Source organism: Pistacia vera, unplaced genomic scaffold (assembly GCF_008641045.1).
Source record: "Pistacia vera cultivar Batoury unplaced genomic scaffold, PisVer_v2 Contig218, whole genome shotgun sequence".
Classification (NCBI taxonomy): domain Eukaryota; kingdom Viridiplantae; phylum Streptophyta; class Magnoliopsida; order Sapindales; family Anacardiaceae; genus Pistacia; species Pistacia vera.
Genome location: NW_022196022.1, coordinates 1,007,701 through 1,026,790, shown reverse-complemented (window position 1 = coordinate 1,026,790; position 19,090 = coordinate 1,007,701). Strand labels below are relative to the sequence as shown.

The window sequence follows — 19,090 nt, the reverse complement described above, 5'->3', positions numbered from 1 at the left end:
TACACTAATTGGACCATACTGTAAAAATGGAAATATGACAGTAGCTTTTAGACTTCTTAATGACATGAGAAGCAGGGGCACCCCACCTACTTTGGTTACATATTCTTCTCTAGTACATGGAATGTGCAATATAAGATGCAAAAAGTCTTTTTGGTGAAATAAGAAAGGAAGGTTTGTTGCCAAATGTTGTCTGTTACACTGCACTTATAGGTGGTTATTCTAAACTGGGTCAGATAGATAAAGTCAGGAATGTCTTGGAAGAAATGGCTTCATTTAATATACATCCTAATAAAATTACCTACACTATCATGATTGATGGTTATTGCAAATTGGGTGATATGAAGGCAGCAGCTAAACTTCTGACTTTGATGGAAAAAAAAAAAAAAAAGGAATTTCACTAGATTCCATGCTAGGATTGGAATTTCATATTTCACATGGTGATTGACAAATAGAGGTGGTTCTAAACTTGTATGGATATTGTCATCAAAGAGACTTTGTTTTTATTGGGAGGAAAGGTTCAGCAACAAAAAATGACTATATTCTTTAACATTTTGATTAATTTCTCTTTCGATTGTCTGTAATGTGATTGATTTTGATAGTATACTGTTAAAATGGGATACATGGCTATGCTGCACGTGCTTTGTGTTTGTGATATTGGTTAATGTCATATATGTTTTGTCATATAACATGAATTACTTATGGATATGTTTTTTTCAGGGTTTTAGAAGAAAGCAGAAAATGGTAAGAGCAAAAAGCACAACCACTCCAGGTGGAGGGTCTTCGTCATCTGGAGTCCAATTTTGAGACGTGCAACATAAAAAGCAATACAAAGAGATGGCGAAAATAGATATTTGTCTTGGAAGAAGTTTGGATATAGGATTTATAAGTAGTTTGGGTTTAGGTGATAAGATTAATGGTTGGATCCGTAATTTGAAATGGGAGCAGTTGGCGAGTATTACATATGACGGATACAAGCATTTGATTTACGAGTTTTTTAGTAGTTTGGAAGTTGTGGAGACAAGTATTGATGATTTACCGCCGTATACAATGTTTTTTAGATTAAAGAATCAGAATTGTGTAGTCAGGCCACAGGACTTAGCAAACTGGATAGGGATCGATTTTGAAGGTTTGGATAGCCTACCCAGAACGTGGGATTCCAAACAAGCTTGGACAGATGTTTTTGGAATAGGGATTTATCATCCATATAGGTGTAAATCTACGAAAGTTAAGAAATACTGCCATGAGAGTTTTTCACAGATTTCTGACATTCACATTTAATGGCAGGAAAGAGACAAATGGAAATGTGACAGTGAATGATTTATTGTTGATGGAAGCAACAGTAACAGGGAAGCAAGTAAATTCAGCTAAGTTATTAATTAAAAAGTTGGGAGAGATTAAAGCAGAAAAAGGTGACATTTATTGCGGGATGGTTGTGATGCTAATATGTCAGAAGTTGGGTTTTGAGATCACCCCTTCAGATGAAGCCAATAAGATAACATTTTCTGCAAATAATTTGTTGGGGGATGTCACATTGTCTAAAATGGGTTTGATTAAAAAGAATGTGTCAGGAGAATGGTTGCTGATTAGGGATGAAATGGAGGAAGAGGCAACGGTGCAGGAAGGTGTCCCTGTTCCAGAAGGGGAAAAGAAAGGACGAGTCTATGTGTGGAAAAGAAGAAGAACGAGTATGGAACCTGGATCTTCTCAGAATGTAGAGGAAATGTCTTCTCATACGTTAGACGAAATAGTAAGCAGAATTGATCGAATCAAAAGGTTTCAAGAAGAGAGTTTTTCACGTATTGAGAGGAAAATGCAGGAACAACAGGATCAGTTGCAAAGTGATTTCAACTCGTTCGTGTCAAGAATAGAAGAAACGGTTGACATCCTTGGGGAACGCATGACAGAAATATGCAACATGATGAAGAAATTGTCACCAGCCTCCACCTCCTCCAGTCAGCCTCCACCTCCTCCAGTCAGCCTGCACCCCCTACACTAGGATGATGAACTACTAAACAACCTCCACCTTCTCAACATCTGTGTAGTTAATTGGGGAACGGACTATGAATGTTAATTGTAATTATGTGTAGTTCAAATACTGAACTGTATGTACGGAAATATGTTAATTAATAAAGTTTGATTTCACAATATGTTCTCAATTAGCTGAACTTCTCCAATATCATATGACTGTTAATTCTTAGTATAAATGTTATGTACGAAGATTATATTTGCCACAGTATAATCTGAAATGAAATGTAGAATAATCTGAATGAAATGTGACGATAATATATACTGAAAACATCCAGAATAAGGATAATATATACATTTACGTTATTATTATTAATTCAACACCCTACAGCCAACAGTATACTCTTACCCAACCAGCAACAGAAATGAAAAAACCAAACCAAACATACCAAAAGACATATCAACACCCTAAATCCTAAACCCTGAAATGTAGAATAATCTGAAATGAAATATGACAATAATATATACTGAAAACATCCAAAATAAGGATAATATAAACATTTACATTATTATTATGAATTCAACAACATACAACCAACAGTGTACTCTTACCGAACCAGTAACAGAAATGAAAAAACCAAAACAAACATACCAAAAGACATATCAACACCCTAAATCCTAAACCCTAAAATGTAGAATAATTTGAAATGAAATATGACGATAATATATACTGAAAACATCCAGAATAAGGATAATATAAACATTTACGTTATTATTATGAATTCAACAACGTACAACTAACAGTGTACTCTTACCCAACCAGCAACAGAAATGAAAAAACCAAAACAAACATACCAAAAGACATATCAACACCCTAAATCCTAAACCCTGAAATGTAGAATAATTTGAAATGAAATATGACGATAATATATACTGAAAACATCCAGAATAAGGATAATATAAACATTTACGTTATTACTATGAATTCAACAACGTACAACTAATAGTGTACTCTTACCCAACCAGCAACAGAAATGAAAAAACCAAAACAAACATACCAAAAGACATATCAACACCCTAAATCCTAAACCCTGAAATGTAGAATAATTTGAAATGAAATATGACGATAATATATACTGAAAACATCCAGAATAAGGATAATATAAACATTTCATCATTTACATCCTCCTGTCCATACATAATTACTATTTGCTGCGAGATTCTGAATCAGACCAGTGGCAACTGTCAATGTTTATAACCACAATTTAGCACGTTATAGAAAACTTAAGGTTTTTTCAAGTATACAACATACATAACACATACCTGAGTAGCAACAATATCATTAACAACACTTGAGTTCTCGATACACTTTCAGCTGTTGTCTCGCTCTATTGATGATTCTTCCCTATAAGTAGCATAACACATTAACAATCAAGTAAATATTATTATAAACTTCAAATAAGTAAATAATGTTTAAAAACAAATACATGTCAGAATAGGTGTATAACTCATACCAAGTCTTTGTTTTCGCATTTTTTATTTTAGCCCTACGTACAATTTCGTCAACCTTCGATTGCTTTCTTTACATGGAGGACGACCTTTGCTGCGAGCTACCCTTCTTTACTACCAAACCCTCCCTCACTTTCCTTCTGCTCCAACTTATTTTTCACTCCAGTCATCATTCCATCAACATGTTACAGTCTTCCTCATTGTTTGATGCCATATCAGCTACTGTCAACATTAGATTAGACAACTTCTCAAAACGCTGTCCTTCAACGTTTGTGCTCCACCTATTATAACTTACCTTGATTTTCGTATGACATCTTTTTATGTTTTTCCTCCAACTCCGTAGAATGTACTTATCTGGAATGTGTGAAACCCTTTTATGAATCAACACAATAATGGCATGTCTGCATAAAATCCCTTTGAACTCAAACAAATGACAATTGCAGCGAATATCATATGAAATTTCTTCAAAGTATACCAGAAAGGGAACACACCGATTACTATCTCCAAACCAAACATCTTCTAAAACTTGATACTCCTCATACGAATCGGACTTTTTCAGAAAAGATAATTCACAATAAATCTTCCCTGCAATCTCTTCTTGAAACTCTTTAAATTTTGCAGTTGTGTATGCATTTTGAAACTGTTTCTCAATGGGGTAATTAGTTGTGCACGATATCCAAGACTTGAAAGATCTAAAATCAGCCTCCCTTTCCTTTTCCACTTTATCTCGCAATGCATTATCATATTGTTCCACATATTGTTTCAACATTGTTTTGGAATTTACATATCCATCGAAAAATGCATGCATACTTTCACTATGTTGGGTAATAGACATACCTGCCCAAAAAGTATCTTTAAGAAATGCAGGAACCCAACGTACTCTTTCTTTATATAATCCAGATAACCATTCATTCTCATGAAGGTTATGCACATCAATGAATTTGTTCCACCGTTCTTCGAACTCTTCACGTGTCAACGAATCATACACAATATTTTGTAACGTAAACTTGATAGTTTCATATTCGTTATACCCTTTTAACTTCTCAGGCAGCTTCTTCACTATATGCCATAAACACCACATATGTCTTGTACCGGGGAAAACAATCTCAATTGCATTTTGCATGGACTTATCTTGATCAGTGATAATTCCATTAGGAGCAACATCCATGCATTCAAGCCAAGAACGAAATAACCATACAAATGTCTTTGTGTCCTCATGTGAAATTAACCCACAACTTAACAATGTCGAATGTCCATGATGATCAACCCCCATAAAAGCCGCAAATGGCATATCATACTTGTTCATCAGATACGTTGTGTCGAAGGTCACAACATCACCGAAATCTTTATATGCGGCCCTACATCTAGCATCAACCCATAGCACATTCTTCAATCGACTCTCTTCATCTACATCAATCATGTACCCAAATTTTGAATTCTCCTTTTGCATTTTCATAAAATACTCTAGCACTGCCAAAGAATCTCCAACTACAAGTCGTAGCCTTCTAACCTTTTCAATGTAATTCCTACAATCTTTCTGTAGAAATGTCAAATTCTCTACACCTCCTGCCTCAACTAAACATGACTGAAAATTTTGACACGGTCTAATCTCAGCCTAATCATTAACTTCAAGCCTCCTTTTCACAAAAAGTTGTATCGTTCGGTTTACCTTGAAATATCTCCTTTTCGTCGGACTTGTAAGATCATGGTTATGTTCAAGCACAACTGATTTAAGTTCCCATTTGTATTCACCATTCAAAGATGCACTAATCCGACTCTTACAGTCTGTTTTTGCAACAGATTGTTTTTTCAAGGTATTTCTACATTTACTTCTCTCCTTCCCAGAACAATAACACGCCACTGTCACGTATCTCATTTCTCCATCATCTCCTTTCTTTGACGTACGTATCATTGCTTCAAAACCCATTTTATTCCCATACCTTCTGTAATACTTCACCAAACTATCAACTGAATCAAATACCATTCTAATATGAGGCTCCACTTCTTCCTCTGCACATCCCGTATCTTCTAATTCATCACATTTATTTTCCAGATTCAATGGTTTTATAATAAAGAAAATTATAATGTGAACACATCATAATAAACAATACAATACACCATATTTAAAAAAGTTTCAAACACAATTTACTTCAATATCATTGAAACGAGGCAAAATGGACTCTTCCATATTCAGTTATTTCATGCACAACTAATACCAGTTTTCGTATACACGAATCCAATTCACAACTGTCTATAAAACGAATATGAATGTTATCTATCAAACATATATTCAATCCAAAATAGAATAAAAACTAAATGAATATATAAATAAGTCAAAAATTCTTTACCTTAACAAAAAATCTGAGCTTTAACAGGTTTGATATTTTGTTATTTTTGTTTCTCGGTTATCTCTATAAAACAAGGTATTGTTGCTGGTGCTTGGCTGTTGAGGAAGCAACCGGCGTCAAAGCAAGGAATGACAACACGCAACAAAGGAGAAGCGAAGAAAAACAAATGGCGCAGACGAAGAACAGAAGAAAAACAAATGACGGAGACGAAGGAGAAGGAGAAGAGAAGAAAAAAATTCTGGCGCTTAAAAATGAAGCGTATTGGACAAGCCATTCATTAATATTAATTTTAAAAAAAAAAATTCAACAAATATGAACGCCAATCCATGTAGTTTGGACTGTCGTCCCTATATGGACGGCAATCCATTTACTATAGGGACGGCCGTCCATACTACATGGACTGTCGTCCCTATAGGATGGACGACCGTCCACATATGATGGATGAGCGTCCATCGGCTTTTTTTTTTTTTTTTAATAAACTTTTTTTTATGGACGGTCATCCAAACTACATGGACAGCAGTCCATGTAGTATGGACGGCCGTCCATACTACATGGACTATATGGACGGACTGTATGGACTATCGTCCATGTAGTTTGGACGACCGTCCACAGATGATGGACTGGCGTCCATTTTAACTGGACGCCCGTCCCTAAAATGTGGACGGGCGTCCATCGTTTTTTTTTTTTTAAACTAAACTTCTTTTCATGGACGGTCATCCATTCCACTATGAACGACCGTTCGGAACGTATAGACGGCCGTCCGAAAACGTTGAACGACTATCCATTTATGTCAATATTCAATTGTCTAACGTGACGGTCTCCACGTGTTTTGATGCAATTTTTCAGTGGACATAACATTTTTGCCCAATATAGATACTACTAAAAAATAGCCCAATTCCAACCCAAAATACCTCTCCCTAAACATACCCTTACAGCTATTGATGTTGAGGACATGGCCTAGTTAATAAACCTAGGGTGATGGGCCTATACTTACGTGGTTTGGCCCATTCCAGTTCAGAAACGATGACGTTTAGGTTTAGGAAAAGCGGAAAAAGAACATGAAAGTAGTCTGAGTAGGTGAGGAGTTCCATGCTGATGCTATACATGATCTTGTGGTTTAAAGAGGGCAGTAATTAGTTTGTGTTATCTGGAAGCGTGAAGGAAGATGGTACAAAGTGGTAATTCAAACAAGTGGAATACAACCATGCAGATGCAGTACATGTAATAACCGAGGAGAAATTAAACACACAAGTGAGGCATGTGAGATGAGAGCTTTAGGTGGGTACACGTGGCATTAAAGGAAGAGACGAGGGAGAAAAAACAAAAGAGTTTGCAAAAGCATGATATGATGCAGAGGTAGACAGGCGCAGTACAATAATAAAAGAGAGTTGAAGATAGAGTATATACGGAGTGTTGGAGTATGATAAACATACCCACATAGTGATAGTGCAACTGTTAATATTATCATTTATCGCTAACAAACAAACACCTGTCTAATCTCCTCTCCATCACCTACGATATTCACACACTTTTAACATCAACCCTCGCCCTCTTCTTAACAATGAACAACGCTGGCATTCCCAATATGTTCAGTCTCAAAATTAAAATAATTGAGCACAAGCAACCCTAGCATTAAACGCTGAATAATTACATTACATGAAATATATTACTGTTAACATCAAAGATATAACATAACAAACGCTCAAAAAGGATAATAACTGCGTGCAAAAACAGTCGAAATTAAGTTCACAAAACCAAACATCCATCAGATGAGAAACCCATACATATTTACAATTATTAAAGGTAAAGGTACTGAGAGGGTTACTACGTCAAATGTTAAAGCCTAGATCAGCTCAGATCAGACGGTTAACTTTTCATTTACCGACCCAAACACAGAGCTGCCTTGACGTCCAGTCTCCATGCAAAACCACCAGCGTCCATTCGCCAAACGTCACACGGTAGAGTTAGCGAGTTCTTCTCTTTACCAAACGTGTATTGTAGCCTCACCCTGCAACTGAAAGCCTGGTACGTCAGTGTCACCGTCATCGGCACTTTCATCACCAACCATACCACCATCTCTTCGCCTTCTTCCTGGCCCACCATCTTCTTGTAAGCTTCATTGGCCCATATGACTCTACCAAACTGATCAGATATAAACCCGGGACACGTGTCCCTCCCCAGATTCATTCTCCTCTCCTCGTCCGTACTACCTAATCCATCCCCATCCACCCATGTATCCGTCACACATTCCACCGTCGCACACGATCCCGCCACCTTCATTGCCTGAGGCATCATCACTACCGCCCGATCTGCTGAGCCACCAAACCCACCGGATACCACCAGCTGATCCTTACACTGACCACTTTTATCAAAGCTAAGCCACATCGGCACCTTCAAGTTACGTACTTCCTTATCTTGAGGCCCCACCTGCGACGATCTCGCCGGAGAGTCAGGTAACAGTGGCAAAGTAACAACGGAGTCGCTTTTTCCTTCACTAAGAACTTTTCTTTTTCTGTTACTATTACACCGTTTGTTTGTGTTGTTGTTGCTATTGTTTTCTCTGGAATATTTTCTTTTGCCTCTACCAGTCCTAGCAAAAGTCTCGCCGCTGCTTTCCGTTGGCGAAACTGAACCACCGGTGGTCGGTTTAGGAGCGATTGGTCTGAACCGTAACATTATCCGGTTCACTTTCGACATATCGTATGTATTACCACCTGGATATCTGGCTATACAACAACCTCCTCTACCGTCGAGTTTATACATTTTTTCTCTCTCTAAAACTCGGTGTTTTACTCAACTCAACTCAACTCAGTTAGTATGTTTTGTGTGCAAGGACGTAATTGACGCACTAAATGCACAGGTGCAGTTCAAAGAGATTAGAGAGTAGAAGCAATTTATAAGGGAAGTCCGATATATGATAGACACGTGTGAGGAGTAGACACGTGTATCAACAGTGAGTTAAACAGCGTAGAGAAGCGATTGGCTGCAAAGCGAAACGTGGCTGTTGCAGGAATAGGGGCCCAGGTGAAGAGAGAGGCGAATGTGAAGTGTGATTGGGCCCCATGGGTTAGCCAATGAGAATAGGAGGAGTGTTTAGCAGTGGCTCCAGGATAGGGGCACGTAGGCCTTGGACCTCGTGAAGTGTGTACGGAGGTGGTGGTTGTTCCAGAAAGAAGACACGTGGGCCAATGTGTATGGTTTTAAATTGAGATCAAAGTGTTTCGGGAGTTTCCATAATTAGTAGGGGAAGATTGTGCCACGTGAACGGCTGGATAATGACCCGTATCTATTCTTGTCGAGATTTGTGACGTCAGCTTTTGGGGTAGATGACTTTTTCACTTGTCTCCGTGATTGGAGAATGGGAAAGGACTGGTTCATTTTGAATCTTATTTAATTTTTTAGAGTACATAATTGCCCATGCACGTTTTCATTATTTTTCAAAATAACCTAAATACTCTGTGGGTGCTTTAGGAATTAAAATTGTGTTGAAAGTGATAAAAGCCAAAGACTTCCTGCAGCTTAAAGTTGGTGTAAGCCAATCAAAGGAAGAGCCCCCAGTAAATGGCTATTATGTTTTATTGATTTTGATTGAATGACCTAAACCTAAACAACTTCTAATCAACTAGTTAATTAAGAATTTTTTTTTTTTTTTTTTTTTAAACTTGCTATAATCTCATTCTTCTTGCAGTGACGTAGTTAGAATTTTGAGTTCAAAATATCAAAGTTGATAAATTTATAATAAAATATATTGTAAAGTAATAAATATAAAAATATAATTTTAAAAGTTATATATACCAAATGATTAATTCTACAATTGTTTTCGATGATTTTTTATATTCTGAAAACGTTATATAATCCCCAAATCTCTATAATTTAGGGTTTTATTAATTCTTTAAATCATTTAAAATTAACTCAATAATTAACCAAAATTTATCAAATCCAAATTAAAACAATAACTAATTAACTCATACTTCAACATGAACAAGATTAAATCAAAATCCACATCAAAATATAGTAATTTAATCTTCCAATTTCAAACCCACTTATTAAACTCAACAAAAACTTATAACTCATGATCTTTCATCAATTAAGAAAGTTAAAAGAAAAGAATTTTAAGTAAAAAAAATAAAAACTAAAATGAGGATCATTTTATCTTGTAATCAAAAAGAGTATTCTTTCTTGAATATTCGACTAAAAGGAAAAATATAATTTGAGAGAAAATGAGAGAAAACGAAGAGAAAAAAAATGTTATTCAATAATTTATTTTGTGGGGTTAGCATGAAGTTAATTGGGGTTGAAATTATAAAATCTATAAAACATTAATACTTTTTAAAAGTTGAGTGGGTTCAATTGAACCCACAAGTCTCTATGTGACCACGTGTCAGCTTTTTTGGTTAGGTTGATGAATGTACGTGAATATTAAGTGTTCATGCATGTATAGTTTATTAATAATTTGATGTGGGGTGAGGCTTAAGATAGAGGCAACAACAGAAACCCAAAAACAAAATTATATTAAATTAATATTATTAAAGCCTAAAGGGCAGATGCAGTGGTTCTCCTCGGTCGATAAAGAAAACTAAGTTGATTCGTTTCAAGACACTGAAAAAGAATTGTTAACATTTTTGAAGTCTCTAGTACAAAAAGAGGTGTATAAATGTAAGCATTTCAAATGAAAACCAGCTAAGATCAACCTACTTTTACGTTTAAAATATGCCATTCTACTATTTTGTCCTGAAACAAAAGGTTATATATATATATATAGTAGAATAATTCCATTTGCTTCAATCAACTTAATTTTTGAACCAAGGCAGGAGTAGAGAATATTAGGTCCGTACAGTTTAATGTCATTAACTATGATATGGTCATATAAACTTTACTATTATAGTTTTTTATTGATCAACTTTTGTTCCGATAAAGTGATTTAACATCTATCCAAATAAATAGTGTGGGATTTCGGTCATCATATCTGAAAGGAATATAAAGCAAATTTACTTGGTTAATTTAAGTATTACATCAATTTTCTTATAGCTAGGTTTGTCGCTTTTCATACAGGATAAATTATATGCCTCTGCTTCTTTATACCTCTTCAGGAACTGATATTCAATTTTAAGTTTCTACAAAATAAGAAGAAGGTGTGTTTGATCAAAGTGTATTTGATTGAAATGAGGCGCGTGAAGCCGAAGCCCAATAGATAAATAGGAAGGTGGATTTTCTTTTCAGCCAAACAGAAAAAGCAGGATTCCTTCATTGTACCATGACTAACCAAACCAATAAAATCTCACTTCAATGGCTATTATTTCTATCCTACGTAAATAAGTGCCATCTGTCCCCTTTTTTATCACTATTCATGTTGAGAATTGAAAACAACTTAAACCTTACTTGCCTCACCTTTTCTTGGATAGTTTTTGAAATTTGAGACAAATTGTTCAATAATTCCGGCAAGGTAAACAGACCTTGTGGACCCCAATTCTTTTACAAATGGGACGATATATATCTGTAGAATTCTGCAGGGTCCACAAATCAGGCGTAAGGTAATGGCTGTGATTCAATCTTACGGTTTACGATTGATGGAGAATGACCGCTTGGTAGGTATAAATGCAGCTTTTTTTTAGTGGCAGATCTTGAGTCAATTATTTGGTGTCCGGACTCCGGACCAATGATGCAAACCGGTGACATCAGAAGGACAGAGATATTTTTTCATGAAAATCCTGTTTTTAATGATGATAATTAGGAATAAAATTAACAAAATAATCTTTTTTTTTTTTAATGTGAAACGTACTGTTAGATTATATTTATCAGATTTAATCATTGTTTCCACTAATTAAGTTAAAATAACCTTGGTTTAATTATTTTGGGACCATGGGTTTGAAGCAATATTAAACATGAAGAAGATGATGCAATGAAGAATCTAAACTGCAACCACTATCTCATTCTCATCATCATCATTATATAATTATATATCGCTGGCCACTCCGCCGCAATCCAAAGCTGTCTCCGCCAAGAACTACTTAGATGTGACCATGGATCGCCCCCTATCTCCGTTACGTTACGTATGTGGCACGTTTACCTGGTTGAGTGAGAAGACTTGTAAAGCGACTAAATCATATTAAGAGCTAAGTAATATATTTAATTAGTATTATTAATTAATCTCCCGTATCTAATTTTGGTGTTCTTGCCAATTAAGGCATTTACATCTATAAATCTATATCATCTTGACTTGGATAATCCTATTACGGAAAGACACCAGTATACCTGCAGTTGCAGCTGGAATTTCAAAGACAATGAAGAACTCTTTTCGTTCTCCATTTTAATCAAACAGCTGATCGGTGGTTATCAAGAGTGTTTAACCATGCAGAAGGCAGAAAGGGTGAGGTTGAGATTGATTGACTGGATTAGTGTGGGATGTTAATTATATTAATTAAAGTGATTATGACTTCATTTAGATTTGAAGCGGCAGACAGCGGAGGACCATCTGAATATGCATATTCTTTAAAATTAATTAATTAATTATAAGTGTAATTAATAGAGTTAGGTCACCTTTCAAATAAAGCGGTATGTATCCCTGACAAACGGGAAGAGACAAAGGCCTAATTTAAGAAAGTAATTGCTCTTCCTTTCTCATATATAATCTTGCTGTAGAAGCGGCTATTAGGTTAAGCCAACTGTTCCCTTATCTATTCCTTTCATCTTATTTATATTTCAGCTGGTCATTGTCTAATTAACTGGTGGAGCTCAGATGCATTCACCCTTTCATTTTTCTAATGAATATATATATCATTCCCAACATACCTGTTATACTTGAAAAAGTAGGACTGACACAAAGTCTTATCAGTATAAGGTGGTTAGAACTTAGAAAGGTTCTACGACTAATCAGGCGTGGCCACATCGCATGATGATGTGAGTGACATGCCCCTGTCAGTACAGTGGGTGAACACTAGGTCAGCAGATGGTTGGAAATCGTCTACGTGTTCGATCCCTGTACAAGTTGAGGAAATCACTCAGACAGGTGAGCAATGGGACGCAGAGAAAGATTTGCACAGTATCCACCCCACTTGCAGATTTAGTAATCATTACCTTAATTAATTAATCCCACTATAAATAGAAGACTTCTCTCTCATTTGTAGGATTAGCTAATTTCACTCTGAAATAGCATACTCTCTCTCTCTCTTATATTCTCTAAGCTGTAACCCAGTTCGCTGATCGTGACCTGACTTTACTCTCATTAATATAATATCAGTGGACGTAGGATTCGCCTTTGAGTATCTAAACTACTTTAAACATTATTCTTTATCTTTTACTAAACTAAATACTTCTATAATTACATATGACTTCTAAACTTATTTAATATTTTTAACGTGTAAATAATTAGTGTCAAAATCAGCATCAAGAAATCCCTCTCAGTTAAAGAAATAGACGAAGAATGTATAAAGAATGTATATTATATAAAGGAAGAAGGTAGGATCTGCTGCGCAAAATTAATATTCCTTTAGTTTATTATATATAAATATACTACCATAAAATCTGTGATAAGACTGATAAGAATATGGACCAAGAAGTTGAATACTTTTGCAATACTTCTTAATTTATATCGAGAACGACTTTTGTCCTCCATGTTCCACCATCCAGATGGCAGTTTTTGCCATCATTATCGCATCAACTTTGGAGTTGGCCCCAATAATCAATTTACGTGATTTTCTTTTTCAACAAAAGTTAATCCATCCATATATTACTCCTGTTTTCTGATAATAACATGATCCCATTCATCGTCTTCATGATATGTATGACTTCATCCATCATAGTTTTTCCTTGTTGCTTCTATTTCACGAATGACATTTCTTGGATTGACGATCAAATCCAGATTTCTGACCAATCCAAAAGTAATTCTTCATTTTGTCAATATGTTTGCTTCTTCTCTGGCCATTCATGAATCATCCTATCCTATCTTTATCCTTCTTTGAACAAGTCTTTGACCTGATAAACTATGAAACCCTAATGACATCACAGAAGTCACAAGAGGAATTAATAAAATATTAAAATAAAAATGTACACCTAATATATAAACTTTTATTTCTTCAATATTCTAGGTTACATTCAAGTCGGGGATATCATTCCTTCTACTATTAGAAGGTATTAGTCTATTCCAATTGTCTTGTCGTATATATATGGAGTGGAAATTTTGCATACACAATATCAATACTATAAAAGACATTGTAATCCTCTAATTAATTTAAGGGAACAAAACACAGAAAACAAAGTTGTTGTTTGATTATTTTAATCTATTCCTTCTAAAATTAGCTAGAAGGTTGGGCCACCGCACATGATAAGCATTTGCATCGAATGATAATTGGACACATTACTGCAAATACACAGCTGGAGAGAAGAATTAAAAACTGAATTCACAATGCTCTAAATAATGTGATATTAACCTAAGTTGGAAGCTAGTGTTTTATTTGGGACACGTATTGATGTGGTGGCCATGCTACAGAATCTAAGCTAAAGTAGTCTTCTAGAGAGTTAGATCATGTTGTAGCTTCTGCAACTTTTATTAATCTAATATTGCTTTTAGATTTTGGACTTAAACAAATAATTTCAATTTAATATTATAATATTGCTACATGTTGGGGTATCTTATAACATTATATATTATATATTAATAGTAATACTATATTGAGTAAGACTTACTTTTGAAAAACATACAATCTCTCTTTAATAAGGTAACCCTAATCCTAAGGAAGTTGCCTCGTACGGAAGCACTTTTGCTTAATGGAGAAATAAGAAAATCTCTTAATTATCCAAACACAGCGTTCTTCAATTGTTTACCAACGATGGGATTGGATTTAATTAATCCAAGCACCATCGAAAGTACTATATGTGAAGATATGAGATAAATATTGTCTAATCCTGCACGCTGAATGTGACCATTTTCATGGGCGATGGTTCTCGACTAACTATGATTAATATCTCTTCAAAGACAAAGTAAATCATTAAGCCACTGATCAGTAGCCAATAATATTATATCTAATTTAGCATCAAGGGAGAAATGATGTAATACAATGAAGCAATTCACTTGTATGTTTTTATTGAGCAAAAAACAAAGATATGGATCTATATCTAGATATCTGGACGTTTTAAATTATATCTGCAACTTTATTTTCTCCCAAGGGAAAAAGAGCATCAATTATTTTGTTCAGAGGTTGTTAGTACATATATAATTGGTGTTGATGGAATTGCATCCACGAATTGGCCATAAAAATTAGTGTATATATTTGAATCGTACACACTTTTATAGCTTTATAAATTGGTATATCTCTGCAAGATGAATAAAGATACAAGTATACAGACAAAGGAAAAAAACACATAATAATCATCGTGTGTTGTTTTATGTAATTGTTTTATAAAGCCCAATGTTTTGGGCCTTTTGAAACAGCTGTAAATCCATATGCAATGTTCATTTATTAAATTACTCTAAACCCCTAAGGCATCCATGACGTCATAAATCTCTCTGGAAGCCCCTGCAGTTGTCAAATGTACGCTACTATCTTTAGGGGGCATTTGGTTAAGGGATACTGAGAATGTTATATTAATGGGAAGATATATAACCTTGAAGATTACTAGCAATGTTATTAAAAATATGTTTAATCAGATGTGATTAAATTGGTAAGTATGTTATGTTGATATGTTTGGTTGGGAGGAATAAATTTGTGGGTATGTCATATTTTAGAGATAGATTACTAAATTTTTCTTATATTTTAATATTATTATTAATTTTTATTTTATTATTTAACCCCAACATTTCGGATTTAGCTAAAACACTCCAGCAACCAAAAAGTTTAAAACTTAACAAAAACATCACAACCACCTTCCTAAGACTGTCAGTCGTCGCTGGTAGTCGCCTGAGAGGCGCACGGTCAACCGGATCTGGCCGACCGTGTGCCGTTAAGGCCGTTTCACGGCCATAGATCTGGTTGTGAAAAGGTGGCTGTTTCATGGCCAAAGATTTGGCCTTTTCACGGCTAGATTTGTGGCCATTTCATTGCCACATCTTTGGTCATGAAACAACCATAGATCCAGCCGGGAAACGGTCTTACCCGCGCACGATCGGCCAAATTCGACCAGCCATGCGCTATTTTGGTGACTATCGGTGAAGGTGGCCAGCAGTCCTCTTGGGTGGTTAGGGGTGGCTGTAGTCTTGGGTAATTTGGTTGAAGTACAAGGGTAATTTTGTCTTAAAAATCTTGAGTATAAGGCCAAAATTGTTCATAAATTTATTATAAATTGTTTAGATAACAATGGCATTACTATCCTAAAATTTTATTAATAAGGGATAAATTTCTAACAAAATTAAGATTACCAAATAATCTTAAAATATTCAAGAAAATAGAGGTAATTAGATTACCTCCTATATAACCAATAGTAGTTATTATTGGTTTTAGAAGATTACCAGAATCTTATATTACTTGACAATTAAACATAACAATAAAGTAATATAAGATGTCATTACCTCAATAATGAGAGATTACTCCCAACCAAACACACCCTTAATGAACTTTGTTAGGGTTTACTTGGTGGATTGTATGAGCATGAGAATGGAGATGGGGATAAGCACGAGGCTAGAAATAAGAATGAGAACGAGCATATGCGAGAATGAATATGATTACATTATTTTCTTGTAACAATGAATAGTGATGGAATGAAATATAATTTGTGCTTTTCGAGACAAAATTGCCCTCTAATTAAATCATTATATATTTGTATTTCATCACACAATCATTAAAAATTAATTGGACAAAATTCTATAATTTTAAATTATTTTCATTAATATTTAAATTAACATTGAATATTATAAATAAAATTAAAATTAAAATTATTTTATTTTATTTTTTATATAATTAAACTTATTATTTTCTATTAAATGAAAATAGAAAATAAAAAAATTTCAAAACCTTTCAACCACCAGTCAACATCATCGAATTGCGAGCTAGGCATCACTCTGACGCTTGAGAGGTTGGTGATCAGCGATTTACCGATTTGGACAAGTTTCGATAGTGATTATGCTAGAGGTGACGTCGTGGGCAACAACATGAAGAAATGTTTGCCGCATGTGACATCACCTCCAACATTAGGCGATTAGAACTTGCCCAGATCGGTAGCTTGGAGGTGACACCTAGATCGTGATTCCTGCGACACATGACTTGCTAGCAACGGTGGCAGTTCCTATGGACAATCGATGAGGGTGACAATTTAATAATGGGAGCAGAACAATAATTTACTTTTCCTAAAATATTTTAATTTAATTATTAGATTATAAAATAATTAAAATTTTAAATAAATTACTTTAAAAACATTATTGGAAAAACAAATAAAACCAAGGGTAGTGAATACCCTTGGAATACCAATTCCTCCCAAATTTGGGAGGAATTGGATTCCCTTTTGGGGGGGTGGGTCCTACCACTCAATCCTCATGCGGAAGAAGAAACTTCCTTAAAAGGGGAAAGATTTGGTGTGATGTTCATGAAGCCATCGAATTTTCGGCACTGGACATTTCATTTACAGAGCTAACTATCGTTAGTTGTTGTCAAAAGCTCCTTAGCCTATCTATAGAGAGAGGGGCTTCTTCAAATATCTATCTTTACCTAGAGAAAACTCCCTCATGCGGATCTCAAATCGCCCAGGTCCCAACCTTTATCCTTTACCATCCTTCCTATGTGGATTCCACTTTGCGCTGGGAGTGAATCTGGCTCTTCATCTGGAAGATCTATATGGGTAAGCAAAGCATCTCATCTACAGTTGGTTGAACCCACTGCCCATGTTCAAGGCATCTTAAAAAAAGAAAGCACTGGTGCTACTGGCATGGGCCTCTACCCTATAACGTTAGTAGCAGAAACCCGCCTCGGACAACAAGGTGGACCGGTTCTCATTACCTCAAAATTGTGTTCAAGTAAACAAGGGAATGGACATTCCCTTAGTGATCCATGAAGTAAGCATGACATCATAACATTAAGAGAATGGTAAAAATTAATTACCATGCTAACTTTATTCAAAATTGTCACTTTTAGAATTCATTAACATTTGAATCAAACCACCTGTTGATATTGAAATCTGCACCAACTAGAGTGATCCGATTGACCTTGGCAAGATTGGAACTGATGTGTGCGTGATTACGGATAACCAACAATGGATGAATAATGAATGCAGTAATTTAAATGGCAAAAAAAGATTTTAAAGTGGTTTGGAGAGATGAACTCTTAAGCCTACGTCCACTGTTCTTTGTATTTGCTGTGTGAGCTTACAGTAGTAATTCAAGGAATATTTTCTAACCCTTTCCTCATCATTTGAGGGGGTTTATATACAAAGTTTGTACAAAGGAAAGAGTGAAATTAAAGGGATTACAATTAAATTGAAATGCGACTCCAATATTCTTATGATTGGGCGCTATGATTGCGCAAGGATTGCTGTCAATCTGATCATTCTCAAGATATTTGGGATATGAAGTTATCTGGGAACTGATTGAATGATCACTCGGATTGTTCGTGACTAGCTTGTGCTGGGTCAAGCTATATCTCGACGAGCTTATGCTGGGTTGGACAATCAGTAGAGTCGGACTGATTCTAGGTCGAGCTATTACCTCGCAACTCCCCGAGCTTGATGGAAAAATCACACACAACATCTGCCCCCTAGTGTTTGATGCTCGTTTCGAGCTTTGAAACTATTACTCAATTTAATATCAAGCTCAGTGTCATCAGTAGGCCATCAGATGTAGGCTCGGTCAAGCTTCGAGGGTCGAACCCATGATTGATCGACGTACTTCACACTTAGACCTTCTCTCCTTCGTGACACCTGTCAAACTTGGAATACAAATGGTTAGGACAATTATGTAAATTCCATGCGGTCATGTTGCATTAAATGCGGCAACCATTGGCATTCATGTTTCGTCACGCATGGGCGACTATAGCTGTCCACGCGCAGAGTTGAGGCGACGTGCGGTGGTGGTTATGATCACAACAATCTAACGGTTCGTCGTCCCTCTCGGATGTCTGACACGTGGCCACGTGCAAAGGCTAGGATTGCTCGATAAATAGAGGGTCGAGATTCGCTGTACATCGATGGCTATGATCAAACCCCGCCTTTTCGTGTCCCATGCAAGCCACTATAAAAGCAAGTGAAGTTGTCAGAAACTTACTCAACTTGAAAAAAATTCTTTGACGTCTTTTGCTTATTCTGTTGTTGTTTCATTGTCATCACGGTGTTCTTTTCCGGTGAGTGCTTCT

At 35.6% G+C, this 19,090-nt stretch overlaps 1 protein-coding gene across 1 annotated transcript; it reads right to left on the bottom strand.

Moving 5' to 3' along the window:
- Positions 1 to 7,532: 7,532 nt before the first annotated feature.
- On the bottom strand, positions 7,533 to 8,665 carry LOC116130222. The gene has a single exon (XM_031415960.1). It carries the CDS (start codon positions 8,583 to 8,585, stop codon positions 7,701 to 7,703), a length of 885 nt encoding a protein of 294 aa, XP_031271820.1. The 5' UTR covers positions 8,586 to 8,665; the 3' UTR covers positions 7,533 to 7,700.
- Between the last annotated feature and the right edge of the window lie 10,425 nt (positions 8,666 to 19,090).

Bases quoted from the DNA above. Each gene is read 5' to 3' on its own strand.
- LOC116130222 (XM_031415960.1), bottom strand. From the start codon at position 8,585: ATGTATAAACTCGACGGTAGAGGAGGTTGTTGTATAGCCAGATATCCA.